Source organism: Rhinatrema bivittatum, chromosome 5, assembly GCF_901001135.1.
Source record: "Rhinatrema bivittatum chromosome 5, aRhiBiv1.1, whole genome shotgun sequence".
Lineage (NCBI taxonomy): Eukaryota > Metazoa > Chordata > Amphibia > Gymnophiona > Rhinatrematidae > Rhinatrema > Rhinatrema bivittatum.
In genome coordinates this window covers 302,795,368-302,819,376 of record NC_042619.1, presented here as the reverse complement: position 1 = coordinate 302,819,376, position 24,009 = coordinate 302,795,368, and the positions used below count along the sequence as shown (strand labels likewise).

Here is a 24,009-nt window from a genome sequence, read left to right as displayed (position 1 = left end):
CTCCACCCTGGTGATAAGCAACAGATAGAGAGGGCAGATGACTCTCCATCCACTTGAAGAAGAGGATCACCACCAAGGACACTGCCAGGCTCTTGGTCCCACCCGTACCTGCATACAATTGATGGACAGAGCTGCCTTGTGCAGAATCCAAAGACTCCAAGCCACATACCCTTGGTAAATTGCCCTTCCCCCATCCCCATCAATTCCATCTGGCATCTGTGGTCACCACTATCCAGTCTGGGACTTCCAGATAAATCTTACTTCGACCACTACTGTGCCAGACTTAAGTTGCTTCTTCTCCGAAAGGGGCAACCAGTTCTCGCAATTCTGCAACTGAAAAGTTCATCTAGTTAGAAGAGCGCTCTGTAGAGTCATTATTACTCCCACCCAGGGCATTAAACAAGCTGATCTCTTGCAGGTAGATCCAGGCCCTTGGAATTGTCATTTGCAGCAAACTCCAGGATCTGCCCCTAGAGCTTCAAAATACATACCCATGTGAGGAATATTTTCCCCTTTCGAGTGTCGAATTGAGCACCCAGGTAGTCCAAAAGTCTGGACAGGTCAAAATTTTCTCTTGGGAATTTTTGTTATCCAACCTAGATCCTGCAACAGCTGAATTAGCCTGTCAGTGGAGAAGTAATCATCCCTGATGTAGTCTAGATTAAGCAATCATCTAGATACAGAGGTACCATGATTCAGTCCCTTTGGAAGGCCACTGCAACCACCACTATCACCATGGAAACAGTTCGAGGGACAGCTACCCAACTAAACAGAAATGCTTGAAACTGAAAGAGACCCCTCAGTACTGCCAATCTGAGGCACTCTCCTTCTTAGAAAATTTAGATAAGCCTCTGAACAGACCAGGGACATTTTAAACTCTCTTTTCCTTACCACTGCCATTACAGACAATAAAGTCTCCATAGAGAAAAGATACCTTAAGGACATGTTCACCTCTTTCAAATTTATTTTTTATTTTTGGTTTTTGGTTTTTAATTTACCGATCTTCTTGCATTGGATGCAAATCAAACTGGTTTACAGTGAAACAATTCAACTTGCCTAAGAGCATTACATGGAACAAAGAACATGGAACAAAATAAGAGTGCTTGTGAGCATTACATAAAAAACGAGGAACAATTAAACATTTAGATGTAGGATAGGTCAGAATAAACACTCCATTTTTTGGGGAACCCTCAAATAAATGGCATGACAAAATAGCCCTATTCTCCCCTGGTACCAACTACTGCTGACAGATGGGGAAGCTGATCCCAAGTGGCCTTTAGGGCCCCCCAGTTTCCTTACAAAAAATGGAGAGCAGGAGTGCATCCACCCCTGGAGGAGCAAATTATGAGCACAGCCGTCCATGATTATCTCCAGGACCCACTGGTCCACTGGGCACACTCACCAAATAACTGGTACCAATGTCCTCCAGTGTGATCCAGGAGAAGAGTGAATCTCTTGGATCTCACTGGGGACTCTCAACACCTCTTGAGCTGCCAATGGTGTGCTTCCTAGCATGTCTGCAGCTCAATCAACAAGACTGCAACCTGCTCCCCAACTGCTTCTGGGAAGATCCCTTTCCAGGCTGAGAGCAACTTCCATATGAGCTCCTTTAGGCTTGTCTTCAGGCCATTTAGGAGATTCTGAATGTCCTAAATACTTCACTTAGTTTCTCAAGGTCCTCCCCAAAAAGAAGCTTCCCTCAGAGGACAAGCTACTAAGTTGCGAAATTCTCCGCCCAGTTGTGCAGTCAAAACAGCCTTGTAGGTGACACTGATGCCACCACTACCCTTGCTGAGGTCCAAATAGCTATGAAGGCGAGATCGGCATCCAGCCTCTGCCCCCAAATCGACATCTCGACTCAGTGCTGTCTACTGGAATCTCGCTCCACCCATATCTGCTGAGGCCGAGATGGGATGGATTTACCAGCTAAGGGAGTCACAGCAAGTCCAGACCAGCTTAAAAAAGAGTCCCCATCTTAATCCAGAAGACTTACTTCCTTAGCACAATGAACTCCATAGAGAACATAAGAACATGCCATACTGGGTCAGACCAAGGGTCCATCAAGCCCAGCATCCTGTTTCCAACAGAGGCCAAACCTGGCCAGTACCCAAAAACTAAGTAAATTCCATGTTACCGTTGCTAGTAATAGCAGTGATTATTATCTAAGTCAACTCAATTAATAGCAGATAATGGATTTCTCCTCCAAGAACTTATCCAATCCTTTTTTAAACACAGCCATACTAACTGCACTAACCACATCTTCTGGCAACAAATTCCAGAATTTAATTGTGCATTGAGTGAAAAAGAACTTTCTCCAATTAGTTTTAAAAATGTGCCACATGCTAACTTCATGGAGTGCCCCCTAGTCAATTATCCGAAAGAGTAAATAACAGATTCACATCTACCCATTCTAGACATCTCATGATTTTAAACACCTCTATCATATCCCCCCTCAGCCGTCTCTTCTCCAAGCTGAAAAGTCCTAACCTCTTCAGCCTTTCCTCATAGGGAAGCTGTTCCATCCCCTTTATCATTTTGGTCGCCCTTCTCTGTACCTTCTCCATCGCAATTATATCTTTTTTTGAGATGCAGCGAACAGAATTGTACACAGTATTCAAGGTGCGGTCTCACCATGGAGCGATACAGAGACATTATGACATTTTCCGTTTTATTCACCATTCCCTTTCTAATAATTCCCAACATTCTGTTTGCTTTTTTGACTGCCGCAGCACACTGAACCGATGATTTCAATGTGTTATCCACTATGACGCCTAGATCTCTTTCTTGGGTAGTAGCACCTAATATGGAACCTAACATTGTGTAACTATAGCATGGGTTATTTTTCCCTATATGCATCACCTTGCACTTATCCACATTAAATTTCATCTGCCATTTTGATGTCCAATTTTCCAGCCTCACAAGGTCTTCCTGCAATTTATCACAATCTGCTTGTGATTTAACTACTCTGAACAATTTTGTATCATCTACAAATGTGATTACCTCACTTGTCATATTTCTTTCCAGATCATTTATAAATATATTGAAAGTAAGGGTCCCAATACAGATCCCTGAGGCACTCCACTGCCCACTCCCTTCCACTGAGAAAATTGTCCATTTAATCATACTCTCTGTTTCCTGTCTTTTAGCCAGTTTGTAATCCACGAAAGGACGCCACCTATCCCATGACTTTATCTTTCCTAGAAGCCTCTCATGAGGAACTTTGTCAAACGCCTTATGAAAATCCAAGTACACTACATCTACAGGTTCACCTTTATCCACAGAAGGAATCCATGGGAGTTTTCCTGAGCCAGTCTTCAACACTCAGGCTACCTTGCTGCACAGTTCATGGAACTCCTCAAACTACCAAATGGGGGGCAGAGACTGAAGGCTGTTTTCTGCCTCATAGCTGAGAAGTCGTCAAAATGGCCACCACACCTCTGACCACCTTTGCAGAGCTTGATTCAGGCCACGCTGACTGCCTATTTCTGCCTGAGCTTCTCACTTTCTCACCAGGGAGGGAATTTTCTGATGCCTACCTCTTCAGGTCGAACCCTGTTTTCCTGTGTCCAGTGGAAGTTGCCATTTTCCCAAGGCCACGCAGCAGAAGAGAAACCAAGGTGCCACTTCCCTTCTCAACCACTGCTAAAAAGGGTCCCAGATGCCTTGCAACACGGGAAATGCCTCACTTACCATTCGCCTCCTCACAGCAACCTCCTCTTTTTTGAACCCCCCGAGAACCGTACTCCTTTATATTGCTCCCTTCCCTCATTTTTTTAAGCTTTAAGAAGCTATTAAGCTCCTCCTCAAGTTCTCTTAGATAGTTTCTCATTCTATGTATACCCTCAGAAGCGTCCAAACTGTTGTCATTTAGCTGGGTGGCTGGTGGATGTGAAGATCACCTGGTAACATGCCTACCTGCTACAAATTTTGTGAACCTCATGCATCACCTAGATAGGATTTTAGACACTTCTGAGCAGGAGCTGGCTGTCGTGGTACATGTGGACACCAGTGACATAGGAAAATGTGGGAGGGAGGTTCTGAAAGCCAAATTTAGGCTCTTAGGTAGTAAGTTGAAATCCAGAACCTCCAGGATAGCATTCTCTAAAATGCTCCTTGTTCCATGGGCAGATCCCCAGAAGCAGGCAGAGCTCTGGAGTCTCAATGAGTAGATGAGACGATGGTGCAAGGAAGAGAGTTTCAGTTTTGTAAAAAAACTGGGCAACATTGTGGGGAAGAGGGGAGTCTTTTCTGAAGGGATGGGCTCCACCTTAACCAGGGTGGAAACAAGCTGCTGGTGCTAACCTTGAAAAAGGAGACAGAGCAGCTTTTAAACTAGAACATAAGGGAAAGCAGACAGTCACTCAGCAGTGCATGGTTCGGAGGAATGTATCTTTAAAGGATACTAAGGAAAGGTGGAGGATAACTAATTAGTAAAAAAAAAAAAAAAAAAAAGAAGAACTCATGTTGTTAGTACCTTACAAGGTAGAGATAAATCCATCGTATGAGGTTGCAATTTCCTAAAAGATTGCTTACCAGGTGACATAATTATTCGCTAAGGTGTTTTTATCACCAGAATCTGCTTTAATTGTAGGAGACTAATCTCCATGTAGAAAAAACACCAAGAACTTTAGCTTGTGAAATGTTTTTAGAAGCTATGGAAGTCCTGGGATTGACACAATATGTCTCGAAAGCCACTCAAAGCAGGCCACAACGTCTGTAAGTGGCAACGGGAGATAGAATTGCTTAGACAGTGGGTTCCAACAGAACAATAAAGCAGTTTGTAGAAGACTCATATGCACAAAGGCCCATGGAACCAATTCCAGGGTCAATGCCATGGAACCAAGAACCTGTAAGCAATCCCAGACTCTGGGCACTGAGGTTCGCAACAGGGACTGGACTTGGCCGCGCAATTTGATGATCCTGTCTCTGGAGAGGAAGACCTTGCCCACCTGAGTGTCGAAACGCGCTCCCAAAAATTCCATGACCTGGGAGGGTACAAGATGGCTCTTGGTGAGGTTGACCACCCAACCCAGGGACTGCAGGCGACGTAAAACCATATCCACTGCTTACGAGTGTAGGTTTGCTGACTTTGCCCGAATGAAACAATCGTCCAAATAGGGATGTACCAACACTCCCTCCCCTCCACAGGGACGCTGCCGCCACCACCACCATCAACTTGGTGAAGGTCCTTGGAGCCATGGCAAGGCTGAAGGGCAAACACGAAATTGGAAACGTTGTCCGAGAATCATAAATCTGAGGAACCTCTGATGGTCTTGACGAATCCAGGTGTGGAGATAGGCTTCCGTCAGATCCAGGGACGCCAGGTATTCACCCTTCCGCACAATTGCAATGATCGCCCCGAGCGTCTCCATGCGAAAATAGGGCAACTTGAGAGCCACGTTGACCTTCAAGACCAGGATGGGGCGAAAGGTTCCTTCCTTCTTGGGGACGACGAAGTAAATGGAATAACATCCCTTTCCCCGCTCTACTTGAGAGACTGGTATGACAGACCCCAGACTTTGGAGTCGATCCAGGGTCTGGCGAACGACGAACTTCTTTGTCAGAGACCCGCAGGGGGACACCAGAAACAGGCTTCAAAGCGGACGAGCAAATTCTAAAGCGTAGCCGTGTTCTATCACACTGAGAACCTTCCGGTCCGACGTGATTTTGATCTATTCCTCGAGAAAGTGTCGGCCGACCCCCTAAAACAGGATCCGTGGAGTGGGTCGGCCTCGACTCATTGGGCAGACTTGACCCCGCTGGTGCCCTGTCTGGCCCCGTCACGGGTCACTCGACGCTTACGATAGGCTGGAGACCAAGACTGGAACCTCCCAGAGGCTTGTCTTTGTCCCATATTCTGAGCCCGGCTCTGACGAAAACGCTGCTGGCCCCGAAATGCATGTCCATGAATAACAATGCTGTAAACCAACTGTTTGTCTGTTGAGTAATAACTATGAATGTCACTTTGTAAACCACTGTGATCTATACATGGAATGATGGTACATAAAATATCTAAATAAATAAGTCATTAAAATCATCCATTGTACCTAAAAACTGGAAGGTGGTCAATGTAACCCTGATATTTAAAAAGGGCTCCATAGGTGATCCAGTAAATTATAGACTGGTGAGCCTGACTTCAGTGCCGGGAAAAATCATGGAAACTATTATAAAGAATAAAATCACAGAACATATAGATAGACATAATTTAATGGGACACAGCCAGCATGGTTTACCCAAGGGAAGTCTTGCCTCACCAATCTGCTACATTTTTTGAAGAGGTGAATAAATATGTGGACAAAGGTGAACCGATAGATGTGGTGTATTTGGATTTTCAGAAAGCATTTGTCAAACACCCGCATGAGAGGCTTCAAAGAAAACTAAAGAGTCATAGGATAGGACGACATATTCTTTTGTGGATTGCAAAATGGTTAAAAATAGGAAATAGAGAATAGAATTAAATGGTCAATTTTCACAGTGGTAAAAGGTAAACAGTGAAGTGCCTCAGGGATCTGTACTTGGACTGGTGATTTTTAATATATTTATAAATGATTTGGAAAGGGATACGAGGAGTGAGGTGATCAAATTTACAGATGACACAAAATTATGCAGAGTAGTTAAATCTCATGCAGACTGTGATAAACTGTAGGAGGACCTTGCAAGACTGGAAGATTGGGCTTCCAAATGGCAGATGAAATTTACTGTGGACAAGTGCAAGGTGATGCATATAGGGAAAAATAACCCTTGATATAGGTACATTATGTTAGACTCCGTATTAGGAGTCATCACCCAGGAAAGAGATCTAGGTCTCATAGTGGATAACACATTGACAGTCTGCTCAGTGTGCTGTGGTGGTCAAAAAAGCAAACAAACAATGTTAGGAATTATTAGGAAGGGAATAACAAAGAAAACAGAGGATGTCCATGGTGAGACCACACCTTGAATACTGTGTGCAATTGTAACATATAGTAACATAGTAATGATGGCAGAAAAAGACCAAAATAGTCCATCTAGTCTGCCCAGGAAGCTTCCCAAAGTAGCAACTGCCGCTCCGCTCCAGCTTTTTTATTTATTCCCATCCTCTAGCCTTTTAGGGATCCACAGTGTTTATCCCATGCCCCTTTGAAATCCTTCACAGTTTTAGTCTTCACCACTTCCTCCGGAAGGGCATTGCAGGCATCCATCACCCTCTCAGTGAAGAAATATTTCCTGACATTGGTTCCAAGTCTTCCTCCCTGGAGTTTCAAATTGTGACCCCTAGTTCTACTAAATAGTTTCCAATGGAAAAGGTCTGACGACAACCATGGATCATTAAAACCTTTCAAGTATCTGAAGGTCTGTATCACATCACCCCTGCTCCTCCTCCTCCAGGGTACATATTCAGGTTCTTCAACCTCTCCTCATAAGTCATTCGATGGAGATCACCCTCCATTTTGGTCACCCTTCTCTGGACCGCCTCCATCCTGTCTCTGTCCCTTCGGAGATACAGTCTCCAGAACTGAACACAGTACTCCAGGTGAGGCCTCACCAAGGACCTGTACAAGGGGATTATTACTTCCCTTTTCTTACTAGATATTCTTCTCCATGCAGCCCAGCATTCTTCTGGCTTTGGCTATCGTGGTGTCACACTGCTTCATTGACTTCAGGTCGTTAGACACTATCACCCCAAGGTCTCTCTCCTGCTCCGTGCACATCAGCCCTTCACCCCCCCAACACATAGTTCTTTTGGATTATTACGCCCCAGATGCATGATTCTGCATTTCTTGGCATTGAATCCCAGCTGCCATTTGTTCGACCACTCTTCCAGCTTCCTTAAATCCCATCTCATTCTCTGTACTCCTTCCGGCATGTCCACTCTGTTGTAGATCTTAGTATCATCCGCAAATAGATAAACTTTACCTTCTGATCCTTCCGCAATGTCTCTCACGACATCTCAAAAAAGATATAATTGCACTGGAGAAAGTACAGAGAAAGGCGACCAAAATGATAAAGGGGATGGAATGGCTCCCCCATGAGAAAAGGCTAAAGAGGTTAGGGCTGTTCAGCTTGGAGAAGAGACAGCTGAGGGGGATATGATAGAAGTCTACAAAATCATGAAAGGACTTGAACGAGTAGATGTGAATCAGTTATTTACACTTTCGAATAATAGAAGGACTAGGGGGCATTCCATGAAGTTAGCAAGTAGCACATTTAAAACAAATTGGAGAAAATTCTTTTTCACTCAACGCAAAATTAAGTTCTGGATAATTTATTGCCAGAGGATGTGGTTAAGGCAGTTAATGTAACTGGGTTTAAAAAACGGTTTGGATTAGTTCCTGGAGGAGAAGTCCATAAACTGCTATTAATCAATATGGAATGGACACTGTTTGTTGCTGGTATTAGTAGCATAGGATCTATTTAATGTTTGGGTACTTGCCAGGTACTTGTAGCCTGAATTCGCCACTGTTGGAAACAGGATACTGGGCTTGATGGACCCTTGGTCTGACCCAGTATGGCATACCTTATGTTCTTATGTAAGAAAAGGAAACAGTATATTTTCCTGCTGTTGCTCTGTGATCCAGTCAAGCCAGGGAGAAGAAAAGGCAAGGGATAGGGGACAAGAAGGAACCAGCACCACTGGCTTTCACCTCCCCTACTAAACAGGAGCAAGCCAAGCCAAGCTAAGCCAAGGGTCACCACCCCCATTCATCCCTGCTCAACCAAGAGGCCAGCTCACAAAGAACCTCACCACCCCTGCAAGTCATCTATCCACCAGAATGTCTTACTGCAAGATTTGCCAGTTCTACATTTGCCGGAGATAGAGAAATATTGAGTGCCTGGAAGTGGCACAGTGCCTTAAAGTAGGCTTTTATAGTAAGTCTTTTGTTCGTGCTAATAAGACTATTACCCTGCAATTTGCATCAGATGTGCAAAGCCTATTGCGATTTTTTAGCATAGGTTTCTTCAGCACTAAAGCCCTTTTAACACACCTGGGCAATATTAGCACTGAAAAACTCACTCTAACACACGAGTAGGCAGTGTGGCTTATTACATCTGCCCCATAAGGAATAAGCAAGTCTGGGTAGATTATATATCAGGCATGACTTTACATAGCACATTTAAAATCAAGGCTAGCTTTAAAACAGAAGAAAATGGAACTGATAAAGGATAATGGAAGTGAGAGAGACGCATGAGCACTTACTGGGGAAACATCTGGATCATCATTGCACATCTGCAGGAACCTCTCGGGTCTAGCAGAGGAGTGTTCAGGACCCTACAAATTAAACGCAACAGGTAAGAAAAAACATGAGGGATTTACAAAAAAAAAAAATCTGAAAAGCAGAGATAACGGAACTGATGCTAATATCAGGAAAGCCAAAATGAACAAGAACTTGATATTTCCAGGTTACAGTGCTGCTTCCATTGCTCTCGGGCAACAATTTGAAAGCAGGATAGTAACTGGGCCTCAACTTGCCTCAGGGGCTGGAAGTGCAATTTTAGCAGCACTACCAGTCTTCCAAGGGGTGGAGAGAGAGAGACCAGCTTGAGCTGAGGAACGGAGCAGAGACGCGTTCTCAATCATAGCACATTGTGACAGCGCCATATCCAGCTGCAGTGCCGACCACACCTGAAAATCAGGCCAGACCTTCAGTCTGTAGTTATGTGGAGACTGCTTAAAGTATGGCCAAAACACATTTCTAAAAAGATTCAGAAGATGCCAGTCACATAATCACCTGGGCATAAATATTTTAAACAGCCTAGGAGAAGAAGAGCAACTGAAACTGTATGCATCATGTCGGTAACAAAACTACACAAATGCTGAGGTGAACCAGTATGAGGAGCAAGCCCCTCTCGACACCTTATAAAAGACTGCATTGTATGAAAAGCACGCGGCGTTGGAGCCTTACCATTCCCTCCATGCCATGGGGTAACAGCAACACAATTCCGTTCTGTCTCACCCACTTGGCCTGCCCGGGGCAGATGAACTGATCAATGATGCACTGAGCAGTATTGTGGAAATCGCCAAACTGGGCCTCCCAAAGAACCAGGGCATTGGGGCTGGCCATGGCAAAGCCCAGCTCAAACCCTGAAAAAAAGGAGATGAAAAAGATAAAACAGGCATGGAAAGAAAAAAAAACAAACAAAAAAAAACCACTGGCATGGAAAGATAGGAGGGCACGAAGACTTATTTATGGGTGACAGAAAAGATTCTTCGGTCTGTATTTATAGCTGTAACATTGATGACAGTAATAAATTAATCTGAGCCTTAGCAGGATTATGATACCTTCTAAACTAAAGGATCAAAAAAGATGAGCGTCGGAGCTCCCTTCTTCATATACAACTGCAAAGCTGAAGAAGAATGATGTGAGGAGGGATTTCCCACTCTAGGGGTCATTGGGAGGTGTCCAGAATGCAACTGGATCAGCACCACTTACATCTGAAGAAGCAGCCTGTGAGGTCTCAAAAGCTGACATTTTACACTTTTTTTTTTTGGTGGTGCCGGAGAGGGCAATTTTCAGACTCCTCATGCAGTTTATTCGACAATTCCAGAGTGGGCTTGTGCCGCAGAGATTTTTCACTCCACGTACTTTGCAAAGTGTGCGTGGTAAAGTAGGTACAGGGATTTGAAAATGAAATTTCCATGTGTACTTTACTGGGCCAGCACTACCCCCCCCCTCCCCCAATGGAGGGTAGGGAGGGGAAAGCAATTTTCAAAGGTTTCTTGTTCTTCCAGCAAATACTTATTGCTTTTGAAAACTGCCCCCCCTTAAAAAGGTATCATCACGACCCTACCAAAGCTTCAGCTTTTTCCAGGACAATGTGGCAGCAGAGTTCTCTACTACAGGAGCTCAAAATGAAATGTGACCTGCAATTTACAAGCATGCAAGCTGTGCGCTGAGCTGTGCAGCATGGTCTATAAATCACGGGAGACAGAAGGATGACAAACACAAGCAGACTTCAGTTTATACGCTTGATAAAGTCAGCAGGCTGCCTGTGTTACAGAAATAAATGTGGAGTCTAAAAAGGACTGGCTGGACTCGGTCACCTTGTACTCACAGAAAAAAAAAAGTCTGCCAAGCTGAAGAGGAGGGTGGAAAAGGTCAAATTTTAATAAATGTCAGGGCTAAGAGAAGGGAGAAGGCAGCATCTACAGCAATGGTGTAACGAGGGGAGGGGATTGTGAGATTTGCACACTTGGACAAAGTCATGGCCTGGATCTCTGCAAACGTCTGCTAAGTCACTTCACCCGCCATTGCCTGGGGTACAAACTTAGGGCCTCATTCACTAAGCATTTTTCCCCCACAGAGACAGAATGGGAGAAAAGCCTTAGGAGATCAGGCCCTTAGATTGTGAGCCTCCTGGGAACAGGGAGGTAATCCACAGTATCTAAATGTAATCCGCTTTGAAGTGCCTGAAAAAAAGGTGGGACTATAAAATAAATAAATAAAATAAAAGCCTGTGCTAAGGATGGCGAGCTTTCGAGAACTAGGAAATGTTATGACGGATCTGGGTTGCAGCACTGTTAGATTGTAGAATTATCCAGCACACTGAGGGAAGCAGAGATTTGCTGCCCTGACAGGGAGGTTTCCTGGTCCTATCGGCCCACCTGCCACCAATGCATTTTTCACTTGTGTGGCGAAGCACAAGCACCCAAGTTAACAAGATGCTACCATGGGGTCCTGCTCTAGGCCATATCCAACCTTCCTAGGAAGGAAGAGAGGAAACAGCAGTGCCAAGAGGTGGCAAAAAAACAAACATATCCTGAAACGCACAGTGAGAATTAGACTACCCCGAAAAACCTCAAACTAACCTTACCAACTGAGAAAGCGGCATGCTTCTTCTCCCTGGGACTTACCAAGGACACCATACTCTGACAGGGAGCTGTTACACACAGTGTAGGGAGCCTGATTAGGCCATAAATGGTTCATGGGGATACAAGTCCTTTTGTCCACATTCTGGTCATGCAATACATGATGACGATGGCTGAAAAGAGGAAAACCGTGATCAGCAATACAAAATATCTAAGTACAACATCTATTACTTCCATAAAGCAGATGACATGCCAACGTAGTTGGGAAAAATAAATTATAAATTTAAGCCATTAACCACCAGGTAAACGTGGGGAAAGCCATTACTTATCCCTGAGTGTTAGCAGCATGCGATCTTATCTACTATTTGGGATCCTGTCAGATACTTGTGACTTGGATTTGGCCACTATTGGAAACGAGATAGTGGGCTTGATGGACCTTCGGTCCGACCCAGAATAGCAATTCTCATGTTATGTAATTTAAAAAAATAGTAATTGTAGTTTTGTGTTAACACAGAAAACACAGAGGCTGATCTCATGCTGCAGGATCTGAATTCAGATACCCCCTTATGTCAGGGCCAGCTGAGTCCGGGTGCACCACACAGTTACGTTTAGGGGCCTGAGAGAAGAGACAGCTGTTGCTAATGTGGTGGCCCTTGCCAGCTGAGGGTGCACCCTGGCTGCTGAACCCCTCCAATCAGTTAGCTAGGCAAGCAAGCTGGGTGAATGGGGAATAAAAAGAAGAAAAAGATTTTTAAAAAATTGAGCTGAACAAGGGGGGGGGGGGGGGTGGAGGGAATTAGTATTTTCAGCTGTTGAGATTTAAAAAAGCTACACAACGGGGGCCATTCCCACTGACTACCCCACAGGGAGGAGAGGGGTCATGCAACAGAACACAACTATTTCTTTTTAAAACTAAATACTGAATTGGAAAAAAGTTCCTTTAAAGCTGATCTTTCTGTGCATGTCCAAGGATTAGAATGATTTAAAAAAAGTTTATTGGCAATCTCCTAAGTACTGTCCAGAAATAAGTATTTGCTGAAAATGGTAGTTTTAGATTAACATTTTCACCTCTATATAAAATACTAGGGGCTGTGCCCCTGCTCACTTCTCTTGTCAACCCCGGCAATGAGCTCACCATTCTAGGTGGGGCAAATGGGCAGGGAGGGGGGCTATAGAACTCCCTTGACTGACTGTGCATGGATGTTTAAGGGATCCCCCCCCCAACCCCAAACAAAGAGAAAGTGATATTTGCATGGTAACTTTAAAAAAAATGTACTTTGACTCCATGACCTAGATATGTACATGATAGGAGTCTTCTCCTAGCTCTACTGGGCTGGAGGAACGGAGGACAGGTGTGTGTGGGACAGAAGATTTGCAGGGGTGTGTGAGGGTGGGAGGTGAGATGTGTGTATATGATGTGGGTGGAGTATGTGGTATGTGTTGTGGGGGTGTGAGTGGTATCTGCACTTTCCTCACTTATATTCTCCATATTCACTGCCTACCCCACCCACGTGGGAATGGTGGGTAAGTGTTGTGGGTATGGGGGATGTGTATTTGTTATAGGCTGGTGTGGGTAAGTTGGGGGTGTGTGCTGGTTGTGTGTGTGCATGCAGTCTCCCCGCTCACATTCTCCGCTCTGTCCCCTCCCTCTCTCCTCCCCCACTATGTGTTTGTGTGGGGATAGCAGAGGAGGTGTTCTATGTTATGGAGTTGGTGTGAGTGATCTAGGGTATGGTGGTGGAGAGGGGAGTTGTCTGGGAAGTGACTGGGAAAGCATGTATATGGGGGGGGGGGGGGAATTGTTGGGAGAGTGACTGGGAGAGCGCGTGTGTGTATAGGATTGTCAGGGAATGACTGGGAGAGCATATATGTGTGAGAAGTGACTGCGCACTCTCCCCCCTCTAGCCTCCCTCCTACCTCCACCATCTCTAGCCTTTCTTAATACTCTCCGCACTCTCTGCCCTTTCTGGCGCCCTCCCACCTCGGGCTCCCAGGTCATCTTCCTGTTGCTTGTGAGGCCTGGGAAACCCCAACAGCTCTTCTGCGGCTGACACACTGCTCCTTTCTCTAGTGCTGGTGCGGCCTGCCCTTTCCCTGCTGGAGTCCAAGAACCCCCACCAGCCTTTCCTCTTGACAACCCTGCTGTTCATCTTCTTCTCTTCTGCTGCTGAATCATGGAAACCCACCAGCCCTTCTGCTATGAGTTCCGCCATTTTTCTGTTTTCTCTGGCTGGTGAGATGTGGGAACCTCACCAACCTTTCCACTGCTAGCATAGCTGCAATTAGTGGCCCCATGCTGCCAGCACTGCTACTCTTTCCTCACTCAATATGGCGCCTCCCACAGCTCTGGGTGAGGTCATTACATGCACACCCAGATGTGAAATAATGCTCACCTGGAGCCCCTAATATTTTTATAAGAGAGAGAATTAAAATGTTAAGGCCTGTTTTACCTGAAGGTTCCTCTCTCCACATCCTGCCCACTCAGCCGGATGTGAATCCCCTCTTTAAGAAGGGATCCAAATGCCATGTACTCTGCCAGGGCCCAATCCACGGTCTGGTTTTTAACCATCTCCCCACGAGTTTTCAGAACACGGCTCAGACCTGCCAAGATGAATATAGCTTTTAAATTATTTCAGAAAACTTAAGAAAAATATATAATGGAGAAATTACTTACCTGATAATTTCATTTTCCTTAGTGTAGACAGATGGACTGAGGACCAATGGGGTATTGTGCTCTCCTGATAGCAGATGGGAGAGGGAGTCAGATTTCAAAGCTGACGTCAGCCTACATATACCCATGCAGCATGCTTAGCTCTTCAGTATTCTCTTCGAAAAGGCAGTGTGGATATATGTTGCTTAATACTTGATTACACTTGCGTATACTTGATTAACCTTGAACTGGTTCAACTGATTATATATATTTAAAATAACTTTTTGGCACTGGAGACCGCTGGTGCACTGAAACAATAAACGCAGACACCTAGGTAACTGCGGGTGTCTTAACATAGAGGTAGGCCGTGGCTTACCCATACAGTCTCGAGATTGGTATCCGAGATTCTCTATTTCTGGAGCAGCCGTGGGTGGGATGCTGAGTCCATCTGTCTACACTAAGGAAAACGAAATTATCAGGTAAGTAATTTCTCCATTTCCTAGCGTGTAGCCAGATGAACTCAGGACCAATGGGATGTACAAAAGCTACTCCCCTACCGGGTGGGAGGCTGCCCGTGCGAAGGCTGTATCCTCCCTGGCCTGGACATCCAGGCGGTAGAACCTGGAGAAGGTGTGTAGGGAGGACCATGTCGCCACCAGACAGATCTCGGCTGGCGAAACAGCCTGGTTTCAGCCCAGGAGACTGCTTGGGCCCTTGTAAAATGTGCCTTGACCTGAAGAGGTAGTGGTTTTCCTGCCTCTATGTAGGCTGCATTAATTACTTTGATCCAGCGGGCTATGATCGCCTGCGATGCCATTTCCCCCTTTGTTTCTTCCTGCTGTGAAGAACGAAAAGGTGATCAGTTTTCCGCAAGGATTCCGATCTCTTCAGGTATCGGACTAGGATTCTGCCGACATTCAGGTGGCGAAGGAGGCGTGAGTCTTCCGAATCCCTGTGTTCATCTGGCAATGGTAAGGATATGGTCTGGATCATACGGAACTGGGGAACCACTTTCAGAAGGAAGGAGGTACTATACGCAGCTGTATGGTGCCTGGGGTGAACCTGAAGAACGGTTCTCGACAGGATAATGATTGAAGTTCAGAGAAGCGCCGAGCTGAGCCTATTGTGATCAAGAATGCTGTCTTTAAGGTCAAGAGGCGTAGAGACAGACCACTTGTTGGTCTGAAGGATTCCGCTGCTAGGAAGTCTAGTACTAGGTTGAGGTTCCATAGAAGCACCGGCCACTTTAGTGGTGGCCGGAGTTGTTTGACTCCTTTCAGGAAGCGAGACACATCAGGATAAGCTGATAGTCTGATGCTGTGCACTTCGGACTTGAAACAGGCCAGTGTTTCAACTTGAACCTTGAGGAAGTTGAGAGACAACCCCTTCTGCATGCCATCCTGTAGGAATTCTAGGATTGTGGGAATTTTGCTGTCCTCGGAAGGAGGGGCGCGGTCTTCACACCTGGCTTCAAATATTCTCCAGATCCATATGTAAGACAGATGTGGAGAACTTGCTTGCTCGGAGAAGGGCATCAATCACGGCTTTTGAGTAGTCGCGCTTCTTTAAGTTAGTCCTCTCAAGGGCCATACTGTAAGAGAATCAAACCGGGTCTTCGTAGGAGATCGGTCCCTGCTGAAGGTGGTCTCTGTATGGCGGTAGACGCAGAGGATTCCCCGCACCTTGGTCTTCTTGGCCAATCCAGGGTAACTCTGGCCAGTTCTGGACGAGAGCGTCGATTCCTTGAGATTGTGGTTCTCGTCTGTGGCTGAAATATCTGGGGTCTTGGGCATTGCGACGAGTTGCTAGGAGGTCCATGGCTGGGGGACCCCATCGATTCACTATCAGCTGGAAGGCTGTGCTCGCCAGCAACCATTCCTCCGGGTCTATGCTCTGTCTGCTGAAATAATCCGCTGAGATGTTGTCTTTTCCCGCGATGTGGGAAGCCGAAATCCCTTGCAGGTTTGTTTCCGCCCACTCCATGAGGGGGTCTATTTCCAGAGACACCTGCTGGCTCTTGGTTCCTCCCTGGCGGTTGATGTAGGCCACGGTTGTTGCGTTGCCCGACATGACTGACAGACTCGCCTTGGAGTCTGTGGCTGAATTGCAGGCAGGCTAGTCTGACTGCTCGAGCTTCCAGGCGGTTTATGTTCCATTCTGCCTCTTCTTTGTTCCATTGTCCCCTGGCTGTTAATTCCTGACAGTGGGCTCCCCACCCTCGCAGACACGCATCCGTGGTGAGCAAGATCCATTTCGGTGCGGATAGGTTTACGCCTCTGCTTAGGTGTTCTTCCTGTAGGCTCCATTGAAGCGGATGCCGAACCTCTGTCGGTAGCTGGAGGCGAATTGAGTAGTTCTGGGACACTGGATTCCATCGTGACAATAGGGAGCATTGTAGTGGTCGCATATGGGCCCTTGCCCACGGAACAACTTCCAGAGTTGATGTCATGAGACCGAGGACATGTCATGAGGCCCCCAGGACATTCACCAAGATTATGGTGGTGGGTGGCAGCTCAGTTACGCTGGGAAGGATTTTTTAGTCCATCCATACCGGGACGATTGGCTGATTCGCATAAAGTCGGCAGATACATTGAGTTCTCCAGTTGTTGAGATTGCTGGGGTGGATAGTCAACGAATCCAAGAGCAGACTGGTACCGTCCCAGGCACTGGAGTTTTTGGGAGCTTTGTTCGACACCTGACAAGGGACAGTGTCCCTCACAGAGGAACGTATGTTAAAGCTTCAAGGTCAGGTTCGAGCCTTGTTATCCAAGCCAGTCCAGATGGTTTGGGGATTACCTGCAGGTGCTAGGTTCCATGACTTCGATGTTGGAATTGGTTCCCTGGGCCTTCGCTCATATGCGACCTTTACAGTCAGCATTGCTCTCCCGATGGAATCCGGTCTCGGAGCAGTTTTATTCTCCCTTTGCCTCTACCGGAGTCGGCTTGGTGCAGTCTGGATTGGTGGTTATCCCTGGACAAATTGCAACGAGGAGGTCCGTTGGTTGTCCCAACCTGGACGGTAGTCACTACAGATGCCAGCTTATCCGGTTGGGGGGCGGTGTGTCTGCGAAAATCGGTGCAGGGGCAGTGGTTCCAGGAGGAAGCTTGATGGTCCATCAATCATCTGAAGACCAGAGCAGTGAGATTGGCTCTGCAGGCATTCCTCCCACTTCTCCGGGGCAAATCGGTCAGAGTGTTAGACAATGCGACCACGGTGGCGTATATCAAACATCAGGGGGGAACCAAGAGTCAACCAGTGGCGATGGAAGCTAGTCTCTTGATTTCATGGGCAGAGCGGCATTTAACCTGCATAGCGGCTTCTCACATTGCCGGAGTAGAGAATATCCAAGCGGACTTCCTCAGTCGCAATCATCTAGATCCCGGCGAATGAGAGCGGATGATGCCTTTCACATCATTTGTGCCTAGTGGGGCACGCCCGCTATGGATCTCATGGCAACGTTCAAGAATGCGAAGGCTCCTTGGTTCTTTGCTCGTCGCAGGGACACGGGAGCAGAGGGCGTGGATGCACTGGTCCTTCCATGGCCAGACGTTCTGCTTTATGTGTTTCCGCCTTGGCCTTTCATAGGCTGGAACCTTCGCCAAATAGAGCTGCATCCGATGGAGGTAGTTCTGATAGCTCCTGAGTGGCCGCGACGTCCTTGGTTTGCCGATCTAGTGAACCTAGCCGTAGCAACTCCTTTATGGTTCCCAGACATTCCAAATCTGCTTCATCAGGGACCCATCTGTTTCGACCAGGTCGAGCACTTTTGTCTAGCGGCATGGCTTTTGAGAGGAAGCGGCTGAGATCCCGGGGATACTCAGATGCTGTAGTAACTACACTCTTGCATCTCATAAGGTTTCTACTTCCATTTCGTACATGCGTGTTTGGAAGGTTTTTCAGGCCTGGTGTCTTGCCACGGAGGTTGTTACCACTCAGGCGGCCATGCCGGAAATTTTGAGTTTTCTTCAGGACGGTTTGTCGAAGGGGTTATCGTGTAGTTCTTTGCGCGTGCAGGTGGCAGTGCTAGGTTCTTTATGCGGTACCATTCAAGGAGTGTCCTTGGCAAATCATCCCGATGTCTTTCGTATTCTTCGGGGGGCGAAGCATTTGCGTCCGCTGGTGAGACAGCCTTGTCCCTCCTAGAATCTGAATTTGGTTCTGATGGTTTTGTGCGGGGCACCTTTTGAACTGCTACGCAGGGCGACGTTGAAGGATCTTACTTTGAAGGTGGTATTTTTGGTGGTTATTTTGTCAGCGCGCTGGCTGTCAGAACTTCAGGCTCTATCGTGTAGAGAGCCCCTTCTAAGAATCTCGGATTCGAGGGTGTCCCTGCGAACGGTGCCCTCTTTTCTACCTAAGGTGGTATTGTCCTTCCATTTAAATCAATCGGTAGAATTAGCGGTTTTTCAGACCTGGATAGGTCGGACCCTTTGTATAAGGAATTGAAAAAGCTTGATGTTTGTAGGGCATTGTTGCAATACCTAGAGATTACTAACGGATTCCGAGTTTCTGATCACCTGTTTGTACTCTGGATTGGTCCCAGAAAGGGTAACGTGGCTTCAAAGACTATCATAGCTAGGTGGCTAAAAGAGGCCATAAATTCTGCATATTTGTTGACAGAGAAGTCCCTACCATTAGGTATTCGGGCTCATTCGACTCATTCGCAGGCTGCATCCTGGGCTGAATGTCAGCATATTTCCCCAGAAGAAATTTGCAGGGCGGCTACATGGAAGTCTTTGCATATTTTAGCCAAGCATTATCGGTTGGATGTTAGAGCTCCAAGGACTGGTGGATTTGGAGAAAGGGTGCTAAGAGCGGGCCTCTCTGGATCCCATCCCAAGTAAGGTTAGCTCTGGTACATACCAGGAGTCTGGACTGATCCGGGTACATACAGGGAAAAGAAAATTGGTTCTTACCTGATAATTTTCATTCTTGTAGTACCACGGATCAGTTCAGAGTCCCACCCATTTGTCCTTTGAAGGGAATGGAGAGTCCGCACTGCTATCGTTCTTTAATGCCAAATCTGTTGATTTGGTTGTTTATTGATTAAGCACGGGTTCTGTATCCATTTGGGGATTGATGAGCCAGTCTGCGGTTGTTAGGTTACTGTATATAGTTCATTTGGATGTTTTGTGATTTAGTCTGCTTTGACATTAAGTAATACTGCCAGACTGTAGGTGGCACCATCCTATATAAGGCGGAGTTTTGTTTGGTAAACTTCTGTCTCCATCTGCTGGGGGGGGGGGGGGAAATCCAGGAGTCTGGACTGATCCGTGGTACTACAGGAACAAAAATTATCAGGTAAGAACCAATTTTCTTATGGACTTGAGGTCCAGGATGGGCTGGAATGTTCCTCCTTTCTTTGGAACGATAAACTAGATGGAATAGTGGCCAGAATTTGTTGAGACATGGGCACCGGAGCTATTGCCTTCAGGTCGAGTAATCTTGCTAGTGTGGTTTCCACTGCCAGTCTCCTGGAGTGGGAGTGGCACGGTGATCTCATAAATTTGTCTGGGGGGATGCTTTAGAATTCCAGGGAGTACCCCTCTCAAATGATAGTTAGGACCCACTTGTCTGATGTTACCTCGACCCATCTTTGGTAGAAAAGGGTAAGTCTGCCCCCTATGTCTTCTTCCTGTGGATGGGTCTGCGTCTTCTCATTGTGGGGCACGGCCGGAGCTTGCCCCTGAGCTTGATCCCGAACAGGAGAGATCCTTTAAAAGGCATTTTTTGTGAGGTTCGCCTTGGAAGTATAAGCCAACCAATTTCGGAGTCATAATTGTCTTCTGGCCGCCACAGCGGCGGTGACACCCTGGATGATGTGCGCACGAGGTTCGCGGTAGCATCGATGAGAAAGGAGACCGCAGTTTCCATCGCTTCTCCGGGTGTGGTAGCAACTTTGGAGAGGATCAAACAGGAACGTGCCACCAAGGCGCAGCAGGAGGCAATTTGTAGCGTCATTGCTGAAACATAAGAACATGCTATACTGGGTCAGACCAAGGGTCCATCGAGCCCAGCATCCTGTTTCCAACAGTGGCCAATCCAGGATTGCTTAAGGATGGTTTCCAGCCTTCTGCCTTGGGCGTCCTCAGTGCCGCTCCTCCCTCCACAGGAATCGTGGTGCATTTTGAGACAGCACAGATCACAGTGTCCACTTTAGGGAAGCGCAGAAGTTCCTTGGCCGTGGGTTCCAGCCGGTATAGGGCTTCTAGTTCCCATCCCCCTTTAAAACTGGCCTCTGGAGCATTCCATTCCAGGTCAATCAGTTCCTTGATGGGCTCCAACATGATGCTTTATGGAGGTACACCAACATGGGATTCTTTTTCGGTTCCAATGTAGGTTCCGTGCCTGGGAGATCCAGTGTCTTCATAGTTTGGGCCACGAGGGCTGGTAATTCGTCCTTGTGCAAGAATCGGAGCATGGGCCGGTATGGCTCCATCCCTGGGGGGGATTTCCCCTTCTTCAACTGAGATATGCGCGCAGTTAAGCGCGTATCCCTACGGTCGCGCTCAAGTTAGGAGCCTCAGGCTTCTGGCCTGCTCCGTGTGTACCAACGGCAAGAGGGGAAGATGGCACCGACGACCCCGGTGACAAGATGGCGACCCCCCAAGGGTCTCCACGTGTGTGGACCCTCGCACCAGATCGGGGCCTAGCCAGAGGGAGGTTGCTCAACCCGATTCAAACCTCGGAAGGTCGGTACGGCTGTTCGAGCCTTGGAGACCGAGACTTAGAAGTAAAGGTTTCTACCTTACCTGGTCTCTGCCCCTTACAAGTCGCGTGCCGGGCGGTCTCCAGCTACGGGCAGAGAAATACCTTTACTCATGCTCGAATCTGCACCCGCTGCCTTTCAGTCACCCTGGTGGCTACGTCCACGCCGGGAATCGGCCGGCGGACTAAGGCTCACCTCTGAGGGATATCGAAAGACCTCAGGAAAGTCTCGACTGTGGGAGGGACCATTAGGTTTCACCGCAGGAGAAGCGGGGCTCTCTTCTTAAAAGTAAATTTTCTTTCTTCTTTCTTGTAAATGTTACACTATTCTCGTTTGGATAGTGTCCGCATCTGCTATGGGAGACTGAGAAATACTGAAGAGCTAAGCATGCTGCATGGGTATATGTAGGCTGACGTGAGCTTTGAAACCTGACTCAGTCTCCCATCTGCTATCAGGAGAGCACAATACCCCATTGGTCCTGAGTCCATCTGGCTACACGCTAGGAAAACTGGTTTTACTGTTTGGCTTTCATTTTTGCTTTGTTTTTTTTTTTAAATTATAACAGCAATAGTGCCCTGAATGACATCTCTTGTCCATCTTCCCTCTTGGGTCACTGTCTGCCAAACCAAGTGACCACTACTGCTTGGGCAATAGACTATTCTCACTGAGGCAAGCCGGATGTTTTCAGAATATCCTTGGGGAAAGACGTAGGATGCAGATAACCTCTCTCATGCACATCTGGTTTTGCGGGGACCAAGGATGGCAGGGCAGCGTGTGGAACGGCTGATGGTATCACAGTGCAGCTTTCCTACAACAAAATTATTCCAACTGCACTTAAATACTTTCCATTAGCTGTTAATGTAAGAAATGTTAATCCCAAATGAGTGTGTATGTATAGAATGATGTTTAATGAGTTTAAACTTAAACAAGCAGCCTTGACTAACAAACCGCAGAAGCCTTAGCCCCCTCATTGTAAATTCATCCAGCTTGGCAAGTTAGTAAGCTCTTTAAGTGACACCTCTCTTATGGTGCAGTGAGAGATTAGTCTTAATGGTTTTTCCAAAAGTTTCATGAAATGATCCCTCTTTCACCCCAACTGATATTTTAAAGCAGCTAATAACTATTTTTACAGTAAATAGTTCTAATACATTTTCATTCAAGGTAGTTTTGTTCAAAAATGTTTGAGCAAAATTTGGCAGATTAGTACCTCCATGAATGGTAAAGTCTTCCACAGGCACAGAGCTGGCTACATTTCCTATGTGGGTCAAATCCTCTTGGCTCAGCCCAGTGGAAGGGCACGTCATGCTTCTTGGCTGCCCATCGAGGGTGAAGAAACCTGAAAGGCGACCAATGGGTTCATGGTTATGTTACAGGCTCTCTCCCCAATTAAGGAAACAGGGAGAACAAGCAAACCTCCCACGGTATATTTTGTAGTTATTAGGTCAAAGGAAGTACAAAGAAGTTAGCAATTACTTACCAGGCCAGGGGGAATCCAGCCAATGCTTGATATGAAGTATTTTCTCATCCTTTGATCTTGCAAGAGCTTCTTCACAAATCCGATCATATTTAGAAACTTCCTCCTGACAGATTATTAACAGGGCACAATTAGGAGGCACATGGCACTCCACAAAGCCTCAAATAAGTGGGATAGAAACATTCAAATATTTCAATACATTACAAGGAGGTGAAGTTTTCCACAGAAAAGGGAACTCAAGAATAAGGAGTCATGATCTGGAGTTGCAAGGAGGAAAGGACAAAGAAAACATGAGAAAATACTTTTGCTAAGAGGGTGTAATAGCCTCTGCAAACGGGTAGTGGTAACCAAAATCATACCAAACTTTAACCATGCTTGGGATGGACACAGAATACAGCATAAAGGCAGGTCAGGGAAAATAGGTAGAAGGAAGGTGTGAGGAGGCTTGTGACAAACAGGGGAGAAAGTAAAGCTGCTTCCCTGTAACAGGTGTTCTCCATGGACAGCAGGACAAATCAACCCCACAAGTGGGCTACATCATTCAATGGCACCAAGATGGAAAAAAGCTCTCTCAGAACTCAGAAAGACGCTGGATATCAAAATCTTGGCTGAGATACTTGGCCCTCTGCTTGAGTGGTGTTTCACAAATTTTGATTCATAAAGACCAGTGTAGATTTATTCCTGGGTATCTGGCAGCAGATAATTTAATTTTATGGACTAAGAACAAGCCATTGCCTTCAGTGTTACTCTACACACTGAGGAAGCATTTGATAGGGTCCGTTATTCTACAGAAAACAGATATTGGTCCTCTTTTTTTTTTTTTTTTACAGGGATTCGTAAACTGTATGCTTCACCTGAGGCCTGAATTAAAGTCAGTGAGGGGTACTCTAAAAGCTTCAGGGTAGGCAGAGGTACTAGACAGGGCTGCCCTCTTTCCCATTATTTTCAGTAGTTGCTGAGCCATTTGCCGAAAAGATCGGGAATATTTCCAAGATTAAAAGGTATTACGGTGGGATGGTGGATTATAAAATAGTATTTGCAGATAATTTAATGTTCACCTTGGCTGAGTCTGAGGCTTCTCTAGCTATAGTGACTAGGAAATTAGAGAAGTTTGGAAGGGCCTTTGGCTTTAAAGGAGAACATGGACAAATCTCAAATACTGAATATTACCCTTCCTGATGATTTGGTCTCACCACTAAAAGCCAGATACCTTTTTAAATGGGTCCCTAATTGTTTGAAATATCTTGGGATATACATATGGCAGATGAGGTTAAGCTGTTTCAATTAAATTATCCCCCATTGATTTCAACTATTTTTTGGTATTTGGAAGATAGGGAGCAGTATAATATATTTTCGCTTGGTAGGATCAAAGCCATTAAGAATGAAT

At 46.3% G+C, this 24,009-nt stretch overlaps 1 protein-coding gene across 8 annotated transcripts in view; it reads right to left on the bottom strand.

Annotated features, from left to right (window-relative positions):
* OGDH (oxoglutarate dehydrogenase) overlaps positions 1–24,009 on the bottom strand; it is a 282,477-nt gene that overhangs the window by 44,004 nt on the left and 214,464 nt on the right. For all 8 annotated transcript variants that reach the window (XM_029604213.1, XM_029604206.1, XM_029604212.1 and 5 more), the window contains 6 exons: positions 22,626–22,728; positions 22,356–22,484; positions 14,239–14,389; positions 11,834–11,961; positions 9,885–10,063; positions 9,179–9,250 (listed from right to left, as the gene is read on the bottom strand). In XM_029604213.1, coding sequence (XP_029460073.1) covers positions 9,179–9,250; positions 9,885–10,063; positions 11,834–11,961; positions 14,239–14,389; positions 22,356–22,484; positions 22,626–22,728 — 762 coding nt within the window. The remainder of the gene's footprint in view (positions 1–9,178; positions 9,251–9,884; positions 10,064–11,833; positions 11,962–14,238; positions 14,390–22,355; positions 22,485–22,625; positions 22,729–24,009) is intronic.